This window comes from Hibiscus syriacus, unplaced genomic scaffold (assembly GCF_006381635.1).
Source record: "Hibiscus syriacus cultivar Baekdansim isolate YM2019G1 unplaced genomic scaffold, ASM638163v2 tig00009217_pilon, whole genome shotgun sequence".
NCBI classification, from domain to species: Eukaryota; Viridiplantae; Streptophyta; class Magnoliopsida; order Malvales; family Malvaceae; genus Hibiscus; species Hibiscus syriacus.
The window spans coordinates 102,093-120,020 of record NW_024062192.1 but is presented as its reverse complement, the minus strand read 5'-3'; the positions used below and the strand labels follow the sequence as shown (position 1 = coordinate 120,020).

The following is a 17,928-nucleotide window of genomic DNA, read 5'->3' as shown; positions in this document are numbered from 1 at the left end:
TCGTCACATTAGACCATCATATCATGGCTTGGCCTCTTAATAACAAAATTATACCATCCAATTTCTCCATTTCAGAACAATGCAGATTCTCTAGCATCACTTTCAAATCATTGAGCCACAGATCAGCAGCAATTAGACCTTCTTCCACTTCTCCTCTAAATTCATACGCTACTAAACTCCTCAGTTCTTTAGGGACATTCATCTTAGGGGCTGAGGAGATAGACGGTTGGAAACGCGTTAGGATCGCGTCCAATGTCTGAAAGAATGTCCCCTGATCTTGAACAGGCACTCCAGGTTGTGCCTGCTCTTCACCCTGCCTGCTAGGGGCAGGTGAGTTACTAATTTCTTCCATTCTATCTCCTGCATCACTTCGCGAGCCTTCAAATTTTGACATCTATTAAGATCAAATTGCTAAGGATATTAACAACGATAGCATATTGATCCCTTATCATATCAGAAAGACTTTATTAAAAATTGGCATGTACTCTTTTTAAAACCAAAAACAACTTTAGTTCGAACTTAAAACCACTTAAATCATAGCTCTGATATCATTAAATGTAACACCTCTGACCTATACCCGACCCAGATACGAATCTGAGGTGTCACATTTGACTTTTCAAAACATAAGAAATTATCAAAATAGGAATAAATTTAAACTTTATTATTCCAACCAGGATAAAGAAAAATAATAACATTCTAAATAGAAAAAAATTTCACATAAAATCTTAATAATTTACATAGATAACCAAACTAAGAGTTTACAAAATACAAAATATAAGTTTACAAATCGATGAGAGCATTTAAAATTAAACGTATAATACATGCCAACAGTTTATAAAATGAGCAAACCTACATTTAATTTGTACTGATATGATCTTCAGTAATGTATGTTATCCTTAAACCAACTCAATTTTTAGCTTTCTTCAACCCTACGCGTGAGAAAATACACGCTAAGTCGATAACTTAGTGAGGCAATACTAATAGTGCTAACTTATTAACAGACATCTTATTTGGTTTGTTTAAAACTTTTTTTTTTGCAAAGAGATTATATTATTTTCATATCAAAGTTACACTATGAATATTTACACTTTGTAGATCTTTGTTTCAAGTGCCCAAGATATACTATTGAGAACTATAGGTATCTGAGTACTATGAGGTTGTGCACTAATGATGTCACCACAACTCGTAATTTGCACCGAAGTGTCGCATAATTATCTCGAAAGACCACATAGGTTTTACCAAAATGCCACATATTTATCCCAGAGGACCACATATTTGTCCCGAATGACCACATAAGACCCTCGACTCTTGACATACCAACTATACCTATAATCCTCATACATATACTTTGGACTATTAATCACATAATACTGTTCAATTCTTATTCAAAGTGTTTCTTATTCACATAGTTTATTTCTCAGAGTTGTTCATATTCACGGTTTCAAGTTCACATTCCATAACTTATAATCATAAAACAGAATTTGCATAATGTAATGGAATAAAACATTAAAATATAGCATAAATAATTATAAAGTTTTCGATCGAAAACACGAAGGTTGGCTTATCGCAAGCCTTCATCATTCTATTACAAGAAAGAGAAATTGCACTCACCTTTGCCTCACTAAGTCTAATTCAAATCCTTTCGAATTGATACTCAGAATGCCAAGCTGACCGGAAGTCAATCACGTTCGTCACTACACAAGACAATCTAAAATCAATATTGGATCATAATAACTTGGGATGCAAGAAACCCTATATTTCATTTCATACTTAAAGGTATCGATACCACCCAAAGGGTACTGATACCACCCTTCAAGGGTATCGAAACCTCCGCATGTACCGATACCGAAAAAAGGTTTGATGTTTCAAGGGTATCGATACATTCTCAAGGTACCGATACCAATCTGGCATTCGATGTTTTAAGGGTATCGATATCATCCTTCAGGTGTCGATACTACCCTTACGGTATCGATACCTCTATCAATAGGTATCAATACCCCCTCTATACTTTCATATTTAACCCATGAGGTATCGGTACCTGTTCATAAGGGTACCGAAACCCTAAGCCCAGAAGTCATTTTCATCCCGAAAATCACCTAAAAATCCTCACAATACTCTCCTAAACACATACTTTAAGTTTATACTTCCAAGCCAACTTGTACACATTTATTACTCTCAAACATCCCAAATTCTCATTTGAACACTTGAATCTTCAAATCATACCAAAATGTTAACCATGTTATTAACCAATTCTAACACTCCTAACCCTTTAATTAACCTATTGACAAGTCAAATATTCATTAAAACTTCAAAAACTACTCCATAACAAAATTTCATCTAAAACCCCATTTTACAAATTCATCTCTAAAACACTCATATGGTTATTTTGATGCAATATAAGCTTTCCTTAAGCTTATATAATACTCAATCTTTCATTAACAAGCCAAAAATTAAGGGAACAATCAAAATTTAAGATTCTTACCTTTGCCAATGGAGGTCCACGGTAAGAAGAATAAGAGAAGGAAAGAGTTTACACTTCTCTCTTTACCCCATACTTATCCTAAAAATCATTCCCCTACAAATTACAATTTTGCCCTTGTTAAACCTTCATATTTATTATAATCCTAACACAAAATTCCTCTATAAGTTATTGAATTATCACATTATTCTAATCAACCCCTGAGTTTAGAAGTTCTTACAATTTGGTCACTGGCCCGAAGATTGGGATGTTACACATCATCAAGAGAAAAGTTGTTCACTCTTTTATCTCTTTTTTCTCTTGTACATAGTGTGTTTGAGCTTAATTATATATCTTTAGGATTTATTCTTGTGAGCTTAAATCTTTGTAAACCCTACCTTGTGAGCTTTTTTTGTTTACATCTTTATCCTTTTGTAAAAAAGAGAGTTCTAGTTTAGTTGAAAAACAGGGATAGTTTAGTATTGCCTAAAAAAAGATTTGTAAAAGGTTCCTCTTAAGCCTATGAACAAATTAGTGAATTTGTTAGAAATTCTTAGGTGTAGGTAAGGTAGTGGATGTAGACTTCATTTGAGGAAGTTGAACCAGTCTAAATACTTGTGTAAATTTTTCTATCTTTTTCTCTTAATACCCAAATTTCAATTGGCTGATTTCCCCCCCTCTTGGTAACATTTCTAGTTAATCGATAGATCACGTAAGTCCCAACACATTCGACAGGGGTTGTTGAGGATTATTAATGTTCTTATTAATGCCTTGAATTTTTCTCGGATTTGGTTAACTCGACTGAGATTTAGAATCAGCTAAAATCAATGGTGGCTTCACATCGACGACGACGCTGCTTACCAAGAGCGCATGGGAAGCTGAAGAGCCAGCACGTGCATCACATGTGTAATTGAACGATTAACGTCTCTAGGATGATTCAAACCATTAAATCGTTGATTAGATCTAACGACTAAAATGAGTTGGCGGTGACGACTAGAGAGTTAATGATAAAACCCTAATTCCCATCTAATCTAGACCATTGGACATGTTCCAGATCCAACAATTGAGGCATGTGGCGGTTAAGGGCTAATGATAAACCCTAATCCTCATATGGGTCTCCTAGTTAGGCTTCAGCTGGGTCAAAAGCTATTATACCACTATTTTTTTAACATTTGGATTTAATTTGGGTTGTTCGGACCTACAAGTGTATCAAGATAAATAAAATTAGTTCTTTTTTTGTTCCAATATGTATTTAATATTATATAATAATATAATAATATCAAAATATAATATATATTAAAATAATATTAATAATATGATACAAATAATATATAATACTATGATACGTAGTAATACTTATATTAACTAATAACTAGCAATACTATATAACACTAATATAATAATAACCAACAAATTTAATGTTTAGGTCTAGACGAAAATAAGTGTCTATAGTAACCATACATAAATATACCAAATTAACATATTGCAATCATTTGGGGGGGAATTTAACAATACATAATCAATATTAAAAATAAAGGTAAATAGTATCTTAAAAAATAAAAATGAATTAATGAGTTGCTCATGAACTTATCGAGTCAAGTTAGAACTTATTCAATTTGACTCGTTAAGATCTCAAGTCAAACTCGAGTTCTAGTCGAGTCTATTCAAATTGAACATTCACCAAATCTTAAATGGATCCCTTACCTTTTTTTTAATATTTGATTACCGAAACCCCAAAATGATATTTGTTGTTGTTTACTCAGACCACTTTTCATTTCAATTTTTGAAACCATTATAATTAACCTCAAAGACAAGTATTCTGAAATCTTATCAACTTCAATTAAATTGATGATATTTGAAAATGTCAACTTGTCAACATCTTAATGATAAAAAAAGTGGTGCTCTCTAAAAGCCTCAGATTTCAATATTAATATCTACAAAGTGTGTGCATGTTATCAATGGTTAAGAAATATTCTGGACATATATTATCTTATAATCACGTCTTATTATTTAAAAATTAATTTGATTTGAAAATATTTAAAACTTTTATTTTATAAGATGTTAGTACAATTTTATATTTAATTTTTATATAATATATAGTATTATTAAAAACCCTAACGCCCCTTACTTATGAAGAAGAAGAGGGGGAGAGTTTATGCACGAATCAACCTTTTTCTTTAGGTCTAACTTGTTTTCCAGTTCAAAATTCTTCTCCAAGGCCTTAAGTTAATCGATGGGCCTTTTCTTTAGGGAGGTTAAATCGGTCGGTTCGGTTAACAACCGAACGAGCTTTCAAAATTTCATTAACTGAATTTTTTTCGCTTTAACCATTAACCGAACCCATTTTTTTAAAAAATTAATTAATCGAACTGAACAAAGTTCTGTTAATCGGTCGGTTAACCGATATTTTAAATTTTATATATTAAATATTTAATACGATCGATTAATTCGGTTAATACGATCGATTAATTCGGTTAAAACAGAAATTTAAACACTCTTAAAGCTATTGATATATAGATAATATATTAAATATTTAAAAATTTCAGTTAATCCTATTAATTAACCAATTTCGAACCAAATTAACCAATAACTGAATTTTGAAAAAAAATCATTAAGCATTAACCGACCGAACCTAAAATTAATTGACTAATTAATCGGAAAAAAATTTGATTCGGTCAGTTTAATCGGATAACCTAAATTTTGAACCCCTACTTTTCTTCTCAGTAGCTCGACCAACTTCTTCTAACCTATCTTCTTCCTCTAAATCATCTAACATTACCAGCAATTCACTGCTGTAAATTGGCTTTCTCTTTGAATTCATCTCCTCTACATAGTCAACAATTTTAACTCTGTAACATGTTCAGCGCACACACACACATATATACCATTTCCATGCAAGTTATATTTGTGATATTCTTACTATATATATGAGTGAATGGTCATGCCAGGTATTGATTCTTTCATTCCTTATGACCTCATATGACATAAATATTAAACCCCTGTATGGATATGGATAAGCTCAACTTAAATATGACATAAATTAAGATTATAATTATTAAATATTTAATAATTCCAATTTTATATAATAAATTTATGCATTTGTATATAGAACTATAAATAAGTAGAGTTAAGTTCGAGTATTGTTGAACTTATTATACGATGTGTAAAGGTTTATAAATATTCTTTAAAATTGTTCCAAGTATGATTAGATTTGTGTATTGATACACAAAAACTTACTATATTTTCTAATTATATTTATATATAAAATTTATAAGTCTTGATTAATCGGGTAATAATATTTTATATAAATGTTAATAATACTTTAGATGTGTGTATCGATGTGCAAGTGCTTAATCTCGTTCTCCTCGGCCATTGTGAGCGAAAGAGAGAAATGAAGGAAAGAAAAGATGAAGACGAAGAAGCAGGGGAGATCTTCGAATACCAGTGATTATATAAAAAAAAAAATTAATGATAAAAGGCTAAGAGCATTGTAGTCAATTCCATATTCTTGATATATAAGTTTATCAATCATGCAACTTCAATAACATTATTTGATCCTCGTGAGTCATGATTATTTAGTTTCAAAGCTAATCTAGATTTCATAACCATTGCAAAGTTACGTACATCTTTCTTAGAACATCCCTGCATGCAAGCAACTCATTCATGCTAATCTTCACATTCATTTCAATTTCAATGTCACCATCTCAAAGTCCAATTAAATGATGCATCCAACGAAGAAGACATGATAGAATTTCAGAAAATAATCAAACATGGAAGAACGTTTCAGCCAAAATGCAATTTATAATGTAAAATCTTTATCCAAAGCTTGGTTTTAAAAGGCGCAAGGCGTACTTATGCGCAAAAGGTCCCTAGAACCTATGCGCAAGGCACGCATCTTTCGTACGCGAGCACACTTTTATACTAAAAAAACATATATATTAGTTATGAAATATATTTTATACTTAAAACAATATTATAAATATATATATATGCTAAAAGGTTTATAAATGAATTGTATGAGTATATTTATACTCATTACCCACCGATTAATTCCTAAAATACTTATCTAAAATGTATAGATTTATACTTCAAATTTTTAATACTTAAAACTATTATTTTATTTACTTTTATAAACATATTTTAATTCTCTTTCACCAAAATCTACATTGTTATCGATTATATTTAATTTTTTTAATATCTAAAACTATTATTTCATTTATTTTTAAATGATACAAATTTATTTTATTATCAATTTAAAATTTGTAATTATTATTAAAAAAATTAATTTTTATATTTAATAAAATTTATTAAGTAATTAATATTTAATTTAATTATTATTTTAAAAATTAAAATTAATTATGTATTATTAAATAACTAAATTTCTAAAAAAACATATACTTTGGGTTAAAAGCAAACAAAGGGTGGAAGAAGTTATAATGGTTTGTTATAAATAAATAAACATTAGAGCTGGACCTTAAATTTGGGCTATAGGGTTGCGTTTGTTAATAGGTTAAATATTAGAGTTAAGAAATGAGAAAATGTGATAAAAGAAAGAATTTTCTTGTCTTCTTCAACCGTCTTCTTCCTTTCTTAATACTACAATTCTTTTTTTATCTTCTTTCTTTTTTAAATTGTTCTACTTCCTATTAATATCTTTAAAAAAAATCGGAAAGGGGCAAAGGCGCTGCGCCCGGTGCCTTGCGCCTAAAGCCAAGAGGCGCGCGCCTCTTGTATCTTGCCTCGCCTCATCCCAGGCAGGCGCCATCTTTAGTGCCTGGCTGCAGCGCGCCTTTTAAAACCAAGATCCAAAGTCGGATAAGCTTGTTGACATTTTGAAAATAAATTGCAGAGTCCTGCTTAAACGGAACATATGTGAAAGGTAAGGCATGATTGTGTGTGTGTGTGTCAGTAGTAGAAGCTAAAAAAGCAATGTTGCTCGAGTCTACAATAATGCATATGATTATGCTGTATAGTAAGACCTAAGGTTTGGTCATCAATGTATTCATAACTTCTGATAAGAACAAATACTGGTCTGGTCTCATGTCACAATTCTAACAATAAAGTATCATTTATTAGGGCATATCTCAAGGAATTGCTTACAGTGTCTAATAGCTAGTTCGTCGGATGCAATACCTGAATCTGCCATATCCCAGAGCAATATCCCTGTAGCTGATTTGCATGGAAAGTTATTGCTGCAAAATTTGAAGGAAAGCAAACAATAGATTTGATAGAATACAAGAAGCCAGTCACTTTTCAATGCTAAAAGGAAATGTTATGTCATGTTATCACGACGACATGTGCATAAGTTCATATATATGTTTGGATCATCAAACTCAATGTTGGAAACAATCAACAAGCATCTCCCCCTCTACCCTACTTCTATCTTTTACTTCGTAATTGTTCTCATGCGTGAAACTAGCTTCTGTCAGAACCCGTCCTCAAGATATCAACCAAAACTATCTCATCATCACTTTTACTATCAATGAACAGAAAGAGTAGCAGATATTGGAAGAGCTTCTGTGCATGAGAGATAATTTTTCAAGTGGGGGAGTGTGACAGAGATGGTTTTGGGTCTTCCTATATAAAAACAAAAAGCGGCCATCCATCAGTGGTGTTAATTTCTGTTATCCCTCTGAACCTCTGGTGCAAGCTGAGAAGGACTGAAGGAAATATGCTCTTCATCGCTATCATCATCAGATTCAGAATCAGAGGAAACAGAAGTGCCATCAGAAAAATAAAGCCCTTCCAAAGGAAAGCCACCACTCATAAGTTCCCGAGAATTCTGCTCAGATTCAATTTGAAGGTCATGTTGTCCCGAAACCGAAAAATCTTCCCTTGGCGTGGCTCTGTTAACCCCGTTGTTATCAGAAGGAATCGAAGTCTTTGAGCACTGATTAAGAGGACAATCATCAGGCCTGCAAAAAGGCTCTTGAACTTTCCTTGTCTTTAACTTCCCGGATATTGAGGTACCACCATTATCACCATTTTCACTGTCAAATGCATCCATAGATGGAGCATGTTTTCTCTTGAGAGCTGGAGTCTCATTTTCAACACAAATTTGAGCTGAATTCACGTTCTGGGTTGGACTAGTGATTCTCTTTTCACTCGGATTTCCGACTGGAGCAGAATCATCATCACTATCAAGATCAACAATCTCAACAATGTTTTGAGATGGAAGTCCCCCCTTCCCTGGTATGTAAGTTGTAAACAATGTTATACTCACAGGGGAAGAAAAATGTAAGAAGCTCCATAATAGGTAATATTGCTCATACACATACATTTAGCATAGGCTCTTAGAAATTGTTCTAAAACACTTGGAAATCTAATGAATTCATCATATCCATATTAACTTATAGAGATGCAATGGTGCCATTCAAACCATAATTTTCCTCAAATTTGATTGCATCTCAGGAAAGTTTCATTGTTTTAGAAGTCAAAACACTGCCTAAAAGGTACTGTATACGCATCTATGATCTACACATCAATAAATTTCGAAATCGATAACTAATTTTCCCACAAAGCATGATAAACAAATTACATATTGCTACATAAATGAACCTTAATGTTTTGATGTTTCCTGTCATAAAAACTAAGCTTCAGACCAATTGCTTATGCTATTATTCTACAATTTGACATAAGTATCTGTTCATTATTAGTCCATAACCTGAAATGAGACTGAAATCCTCATACGCATAGCAATATTGACGATCAATTATAGCATGAATTTAACCAATTAAACAACAATATAAACCTAGATTAATTTCAAGAGGGAAAAAAACGAGGAAGCTCGGAATTTTTACCAGCATTTGGTGATTTGCCACTGTGGTTCTCCAAATCATCTTGGTCTGACCCCATCGTGAGGCCATTTTCTATAGTGGAAACCCTCTTGTCCAAATCCTGAAATCTCGCCCTCAGGATTTCCATCTCAGATTCGGCCTTGGCTTTGGCACACTCAAGCTCACAGTTTTTGGCTTTCAAATCGATGATTTCATGGTCTTTTTCCCTCATGAGCTGCACTTTCTCCGCTAATCTCTTGCACCTTTCTTCAGCAGACTTCTCCTTCCCCCTTAAAACATTGTTCTCTACCCTTAATATTGAGAGCTCGCCTCTCATCTCCTCCACCTCTATCTTGCATTTTCTGAGCTCATCTGCGAGACCCATTTTTTCCAACCTGATCTCGTCGAATTTGCTAGGAGATGGGCGGGTTTCCTGTTTCAGTGACTTGCTTTCCAGATTCGATTTGTTTTGCCTTGCTAAGAGTTCAGTTTCTACCAGGGCAAAATCATTGGGACGAAAACTGGATTTTAGGAAAGAAATTATTGTGGAAATGCTCCAATCGCTCATATTTCGATTTCCGTTGTTTCCCGAATCTGTGAAGGGCTTGGTCTCCTCCTCCTCCGCCATTTTTTTTTTTTGGCGATAAGAGAAATGAAGGAAACAAAAGGCGAACAATAGAAATAAAGGAAAAGAGGGTTAAGCCTGGTAAAGAAGAAGAAGAAGATGAAGAAGCAGGGGACACTTTCAGTTTCAGAACGCAAGTAAATAGAAAGGTTTTTTGTTTTTTGTGTATTATATCCACGACAGAATGCCATAAATGAACATAAAAACGACACCGTTTTCCAAAGGAATGCATTAAAGTTAAAAATTGGCCCATGCAGGTTTCGAACCTGCGACCTTCGCGTTATTAGCACGACGCTCTAACCAACTGAGCTAATAGGCCTTCAGTGGGTTTCTATCATTTCAATAAATAACATATAAATATTAGACAACAAACGATAAAGATACTAAGGTAACGATTTTGAATAACTAAAATAGTTATTTGATTTTGATCCAAAAAAAAAGTAGAACTAATAAGCCATTAGATTTCACTTCATATATTATTTTTGTAATTGATAATAAAATAAACTATGCAAAAGGAGTGTGTAAATTCATCTATCGAATTCAATTTGAACTAAAAAATTTTGGATAACTAATATAGTGATTTGATTTTAATTGGAAAAATTTTGATATTCGATCTGAATGATACCTTCCCTTTCTTGAGATTCTTTCTTCTCTACATGGATGGATCTTAGTAGTACACTCTCAAAGTCGCACCGTAGAGAACTTTATACGGCATGCTGCTTTCTTTGACTACTTAAAATCATCCGGTTGAGTCCAATTAATAGATTAGATAAGACTCTTATAAATAAACTAATCAAATATAAATATTAACAAATAAAATAAAAATTATTTTTAAGTATATATCAATTTTAAAAAAGAACAATTAATAAATGAATATTATAAAAAATATATTCAGTAAGATCAATGGATTGAACATATGTTTGTTTAAATTTATTTATTTAATAAATAAATTTTTTATTTACATAATAATTAAATAAACAATATCCGAAAGATCTCAAATAAATTAAAGAATAGAAAAGTTGACTACATAATAAAAAACGGAATACATTCACCTCAACCTCTGTGGAATATGTTTTGATTTCTTCAATTTCTTTCCTTTATGGTATTTGAGTTTCTATCATTTATTTCATTAGAATAGTCATGTTTTGAAGTATCACCGATAGGAATGGGAATTAGTCGGGTTGGGTTGGGCTTTTGGTCAATTCGACCTGACCCAAAAATTATACATCTTTTGTCATATATGAACCCAATTCGAAATTTATACACTATTCACTCGAACTGAATTCGACCCTTCTTATTTAGGCTAAATCTAACCTCAACTCGATCCAACCCAAAATAATATGTTTATATAAAAACAATACTTTTATTCAATAACAAATAGAGATTTAATTGAAAAAATAATAAATATAGGGTATGTCGACACCCGTTTTCGTCTCGACATTTATTTTATTACTATTATTATTAATTCTAATTATTTATTATTCTTGTTTTTTTCTTTTTAGGTTTTACAAAACCCAAATGGGCCTCAATTATAATTCCATGCCCAATCAAAACCTAAGCCCAAACAAACTAAAAAAACTAGGGTTTTCATCTGCAGCCGCCGCCGCTCACCAACCACAGCAAATATGTCGCCCATACTGCTCCACTATAGCCCCATGCTCTATGCAGCCATGCTTGTCAGACAACCCCAACACACCACGCCACTATGCCATCAAATCCCATCTCAGCAACCATTGTTAATAAGCATCCAACAACCCCAAACAGAAGCAAAGATCAAATCAGTTTTTTCTTTATGATATTTCACATGTAATGGGTATATAACCTGAATAAGAACAATGTAAAAGGGCTCTCCCGGTTTTTCTAAAGGAATAAAAAATCATAGCTTAAGATTTTAATTTTTTTCTCTATTTCGAAACATAAAAAAACAGAAGCTTTCTTTTTTTTCTTTCATACGAAATCAAACCAAAGTAAAAAAAAATAGAGATGAGGAAAATGCCTCTCGGTCGGATCTATCCTCGGCGATTGGGGCCTTCGTTTCCTAATTTCGGATGGTGAGAAGAAGCATATGGAGGAGGGGAACAATGTACTTGAAAATCGGTCCAATCCAACGGCGGATGGTGGCGATCGAAGCTCAGAAGCCGAAGGGTCTCAACTCTATTTCACGCCATGGGGAGTTGTTTTTCGCAAAACCGAGCCCATATCTGATACGGGAAGATCGTGACGAGTCTCCTGGTGAAATTTAGTGCCCAACAACCACCAGCGACGGTGGTGTGCCGACCGACGATAGCTAAACAGCCGACAAGGTGGTCGGCTTTTTAGATAGAAGGGCTTCTCTCTCTAGATTTAAAATAAAAAGGAGAAAAAAAGAGATAAAGTTACTTAGGTCCCCTAAGTTATGCGTGTTTTTGCAAAATGGTCATATGTAGGGACCGATTTTATAATTTACCCATTTCTTATGCATATTATATATTTTTGGTTTAATTGTTATTTATTCCCCCTAACTTTAGCGTGTTTTTGCATGTTAGTCACATGTAGGGATTGTTTTTGTAATTTACCCACTTTTATGGATGCTATATATTTTTAGGGTTATTTGATGTTTAGTCCCTGTATGTTTAATGTGTTTTTACATTTTGGTCTTGCGTAGTGACTTTTTAAATTTTTTTAAAATGTTGATGGACTGATTTATTAATTTTCCCCTTTTTATTCAAATGTGTATTTTAGGCTAAGAAAAATGGAATATTTATGAAATGGCCCTGGTAGTTCCCGTGTGTTTATATTTTGAACCTGAATATTTTTTTATTTTAATTTATCCATGCAATTTTAATTTATTTTAATTTAGCCCCATGTTTTATTTATTTTTATATTTTGTAATTTTAGCACCCAATATTAAGCATGTTCATTTTAGTCACTTTTATACTTTATTTTATTTTAATTTTGACATGATGGTTTGATTGTTTATGTTTTAGTTCTATTTTTATTTTATTTTAATTTTTGCATGTTGCTTGCATGTTAGTTCATTTTAGTCAATTAATTTTGCATGATACCCTCATGAACATCACTTGACTCGAATCAAATAAATTGACTAAGGGTAATATTCGTTCATTTTAATATTCGTAAAGTGATTGTCTTAACGTATAAGAAAGTTATTTTTGATAATTTTAAAACGAAAGTATATCCCATTTAGTGACATGAATTAAATCGGATTCATTTTAAAATTCGGGGATCGGGAAAAAGATCATGTTATTTTAATTAAATTCATTGAGAAAAGACTGTTAGATCGAATCTAAGGTCTCGTCTCGAGTTATTTAAATAATTGAACATCCTTATTCTCATTAAATATTGGTAAAATAAGTAATTAATTACTTGCTTGATATGCTTTTAGTTTGCTTTACTTTTATATGTGTTTTCCAATGGGTTTTCAAAATAATATCATTTGAATCGATATTGAGAATATTAATATCTTTTCATTTCGGTTGGAGTAATAAATGACTGCTTTAAGGTATGAAATATCATTTATTCTCGATTGGAAATAATTTGATATTACCGTTTTCGCTCGAATTAATATTGATTTTTAAATAGAATAGTGATATCTTTGCATTTCGATTTGAGCAATAAATGACTGCTTTAAAGTATGAGATGTCGTTTATTCTTGATTAGAAATTATTATATATTATCATTTTCACTCGAATTGATATTGAATTTTAAGACAGAATAATGATATTTTTTCATTTCGATTAGAGTAATAAATGATTGTTTAGGGGTATGAGAGGTCGTTTATTCTCGATTTGAAAGAATTAGATATTATTATTTTTTCTCTTAAAATTATTTTGGGTGTTCTTATTTTTAATTAATAATGAACTTTAGAATGAAATTTTAATATTTCTTTATTTCGATTGGAGTAAGAATCGATTGTTTTAAGGTATGAGAGACTAATTCTTCTCTATAGGAAATAATTAAATACTATCATGTCCGTCAAAAAGTTCAAAGAATATTGTTTTTAGGGGATCTTAAATTAAATTAGACTCGAACTCGCAAATTTCATTGCAAAGACAATTAATTAATTTACTAGGTATCGATTTAGGGTGTTGTGGGGGTGCTAATCCTTCCCCACACGTAACCGGATCCTGGACTCAAATTTCGGTAATGCAGACTGCAAGTTTGTTGTTTTATTAAAATTAATATTTTATTAAAATGACAAATACATTTCTAGGTGCCAAATCACACCCTAATCAAATATTGGTGGCGACTCCTCGAACCATGTTTTATCATTAACCAGTAATCAAAAATTATTTTGAAATAAGACCCTATTTTTTTCCTTTCAGGGAAACTGTTTTGACAGGGTATTATTGTAATTATCCTAAAATATATAAGGTAAAATTATTATTTTTTGGTCAGATTAGATATTTTTCACCATAAACTCAAACCCGAACCCGACTCAACTCGAACTCGACCTCTAAAAACTCAACCTATTAGGGTCGGATCAGGATGAAACCCATTAAGTTCGTGTCTCGTGCCCATCCCTAATCACTAATAATATTTTTAAAATAAAAAAAATTGTAAAATAAGAAAATAAAATCAATGAATTATTAATTTAATTGATTTAGTTATTATTGTAGTATTTAAAAATATAAATTCATATATAGTAAAATTTGATTTATAGAGGCCCCGAGTTCAAGCACTAGAGACTGTAGGTATTTAAATATTCATTATCAAATAGTTGAGAGTCTTTATAACATATATTACTACTTATAAGCATCCTAGCTTAATAAAAAAATTAAAGGAAAAGAGTTTAATACTTTTAATTTGTATAAAAATAAAAGGTAAATTGTGCCATTTACCACTAAACTATAGGTGGTGTATCGTTTATATCATTAAACTTTAGGTGTTGTATCATTTATACCATTGAAATTTTAATCTTTATCAATTAAAATACTGAATTTAATTTTCGTTTTAATTATACTATTGAACTGTTAAATTATTAACGACACAATGACATGGTTGATGGTTGTTGACGTGACAACCACACCAAAAAATTATTATTTAAAAAATCTAAGATTTCGTTTGGTTTTAAAAAAAAATAGGTTATTATCATTTTCTTAAAAAAATAGAATACGCTTAAGAAAATGTATTTGACTGTAAAATTAGAAAATAATTTCTAGAAAATAAAAATAAGTGAAAATATGAAAACATATAACATATTTAAATTTTAAAAAATAATAAAATATGGTATCTAAATTTTTAGCTTAACTTACATAGATTTAAATCATCTACGAAGGAAGTTTTCAGGGTTGCAGGTTGGACTTGATGAGTTTGAAGGCTTTCTAGTTCTATTATGGAATATTTAGAATTGAAGGAATTCCTTGGTGCATGATGGACATTTATAGTTTGCTTGGGTCATTGTGGCCAATGCAAAGGCCAGGCATTTTGATTTTCTCAGTGCCTGGCAGATACCTTTCTCTAATGTGCCACAGGCTCCAACTCTGAACCATTGGAGGTCGTCGTCTAGTCCAACTATAAAGATAAATACATATGGTGTTTATAATCCGCTAACTAAGACTACAGTCGTGGGTGTTGTTGCCGGTATGCATCTGGTTCCATTCTCGATGGTCTAGCTACTACGTCTGGCGGTATTTATGAGCCAGGTTCAGCTGAACTTCATAACCTTGTTGCAACTGTTAATCTGGCTTTGGTTGAGGGCTGGCGTGATATCATTATTGAGATGGATTCCACCATGGTAGTTAATCTATACAACAATGCCAGTGGTGTAGATTCTACGATTAGTGTCCCTATACGACACAATTGTAATGGTTTTAATAGTTGTTCTGTAACATATGTTTGTAGGGAAGCAAATAAGGTTGCTCATACATTAGTTATACGAGCCCTTGATTGTAATATTTCCTTTTTCTTTGAGGTTGAGTATCATGAGTTCATTGCAAATATTGTAAAGAACAACTTGTTCCATGATTGATTAATCAATTTTGGGCACTCTTTTCTCCTTATAGGACCCCAACCTTGCTTTGGTAGAAGGGTTTTTAATGAGGCTCGCATTTCTTTAAAAAATAATAAACCTCTAAAATCTCTCGTTCCAAACCCTCATTATCATTGTCGAAAGGCCAATCATCGGTTTCCACCCAACCACTAATCGGTATATAACTTTTTATGTCTTGATTCCAATGTCTTTCTTTTGCATTTTAGGTGACGTAACTAGGGATGTACACGAGACTCAAACTCAAATGATTATGATCCAATTTGACTCGATTAGGTCAATTGCATTTTATGATTGACTTCCACAGTATGACCTGCAGAATAAGGAACTTCATCTTCCGCTTTGTGTTTTGAATGAATCTCCAAAGTCATTGAATATGGCACCGCCCATTCACCCAAACTACCGAACATAATGCCTTTTCCTTTCTGTTCTTTTCTAAAAAAAATTGTAACCCCCAGACCGATGCGGGTGGCCCGATTCGATCTGAGGTGTCACATTAGGGCCACCTGAGCGACCCATCATAAAAAAAGCGGAAAAATTAAAACTTTTATTAAAACATGTAAAATCATAAAATCATTTATAAATACAAAAGTTAACTTTACCATTATTCAGAAATAAAACAGATTTTCAGAATCGTATATAAAAACAAAATACAACCTATATGTCCCCTAATCACATATATCATACTCTGCAAGCATCGCCGAAAGAACTCCCTTATTGATGTCGATAGATGCACTGTTACGATTCTTTTAACCTAAAAAGGTGAGTAAGAGAGCGAGCTTTAGGAAGCTCAATAATACAATACTACCAGTTGATGATACATGACACGCAGATAAATGGAAAGCCATATAATTTCCTTATTGAATCAGACGTAAACTGGTTTTCGGAATAATATGGGTTTCTACTGGTAGTTCATCGAGTATAAACCATGAAGATCTCAGTTCATTGGAAGTATTCATAGAATCACGTTTTCAGGAGGTCGAATAGGATATCTAGTGTGTTCGAATCAAAACCAGTGAAAATATATAAATCTTTTAAAATCATAGTGGAACCCTCCAACCAAACTCCATTATGCAGTTCCCTAGAACTGCGTCCGTAGGGCTTACCCTCAGTACAAAACAAAAAGGGAGCCAACCTAAGGATATGCCTTGGGCCTATGGGCCTACCCAAGGGTACCCTTAGGTCCGTAGGGCTTACCCTAAGCACACAGCAAAGAAAGCCAACCTAAGGATATGCCTTGGGGCCTATAGGCCTACCCAAGGGTATCCTTAGGTCCGTAAGGACTTACCAGCTAGATCAGGGTTGTGTCTCCATACTTCAGAATCCTACCCGTATAAAAATCCAGTGAAAATCAATTTTAGTCGTAAATCGTAATATCTGGATCGTGATCCAGTAATTTATCATAATTGTGACAATGAAATAAACGTATAATTGATTTCCACATGTACACCATAATTAGTTCCATGATTAACCTAAGGGGAATGCCTTGGGGCCTGAGAGCCTACCTAATGATCACCTTAGGTTCCGTAAGAAATTACCAGCTTGATCAGAGTTGTACCTCCAGTCTACCCATATAATATCCCAATAAAACATTTTGAGTATAACCAGTGAAACATAAAACCATGGTTCATAAACCAGTAGTTTCCATGATTTCATAAATCAGGAAAAAATCATATTTTCGGTGAAAACCATAATCGGAGATCACATACCATGTTGCCATGGTTCATAAACCATTAAATCAATACTTTCATTAAAACTCATTTCAAAACATATAAAACCGTCATGTAGTACATATGGAACACACTAGAGGGTCCAAGTATTTTTCAGAGGCATTTTCTAGTTATCAGTATGGCTAACATGAAACTTGTGCAATTTGATCGGATTTCAAGAACGAGGTCATATTGAAGAGAATCGATTACTAACTGATCTAATCAAACATTTAAGATTAATACTTTAGAATCTCACTATGATTCATGTGCATCATGAAAGTGTTCAGAAACCTTTATGCAAAATAATTCTAGATTCAGATTTACTAAGAGTGATTCTATTACCCAAACAATCATGGGTACTCATGAGCATACAT

The 17,928-nt window shown here is 32.5% G+C and overlaps 1 protein-coding gene and 1 non-coding gene across 2 annotated transcripts; both read right to left on the bottom strand.

Moving 5' to 3' along the window:
- Positions 1-8,014: 8,014 nt before the first annotated feature.
- Positions 8,015-16,481, bottom strand: LOC120203189. The gene is made up of 2 exons (XM_039203533.1): positions 16,443-16,481; positions 8,015-8,642 (listed from the first exon to the last, which is right to left on the bottom strand). Exon 2 carries the CDS (start codon positions 8,463-8,465, stop codon positions 8,073-8,075), a length of 393 nt encoding a protein of 130 aa, XP_039059464.1. The 5' UTR covers positions 8,466-8,642; positions 16,443-16,481; the 3' UTR covers positions 8,015-8,072.
- Positions 10,105-10,178, bottom strand: TRNAI-AAU. Its single transcript has one exon. It is a non-coding gene; the product is annotated as a tRNA-Ile (tRNA).
- Positions 16,482-17,928: the final 1,447 nt, after the last annotated feature.

Bases quoted from the DNA above. Each gene is read 5' to 3' on its own strand.
- LOC120203189 (XM_039203533.1), bottom strand. From the start codon at position 8,465: ATGGATGCATTTGACAGTGAAAATGGTGATAATGGTGGTACCTCAATA.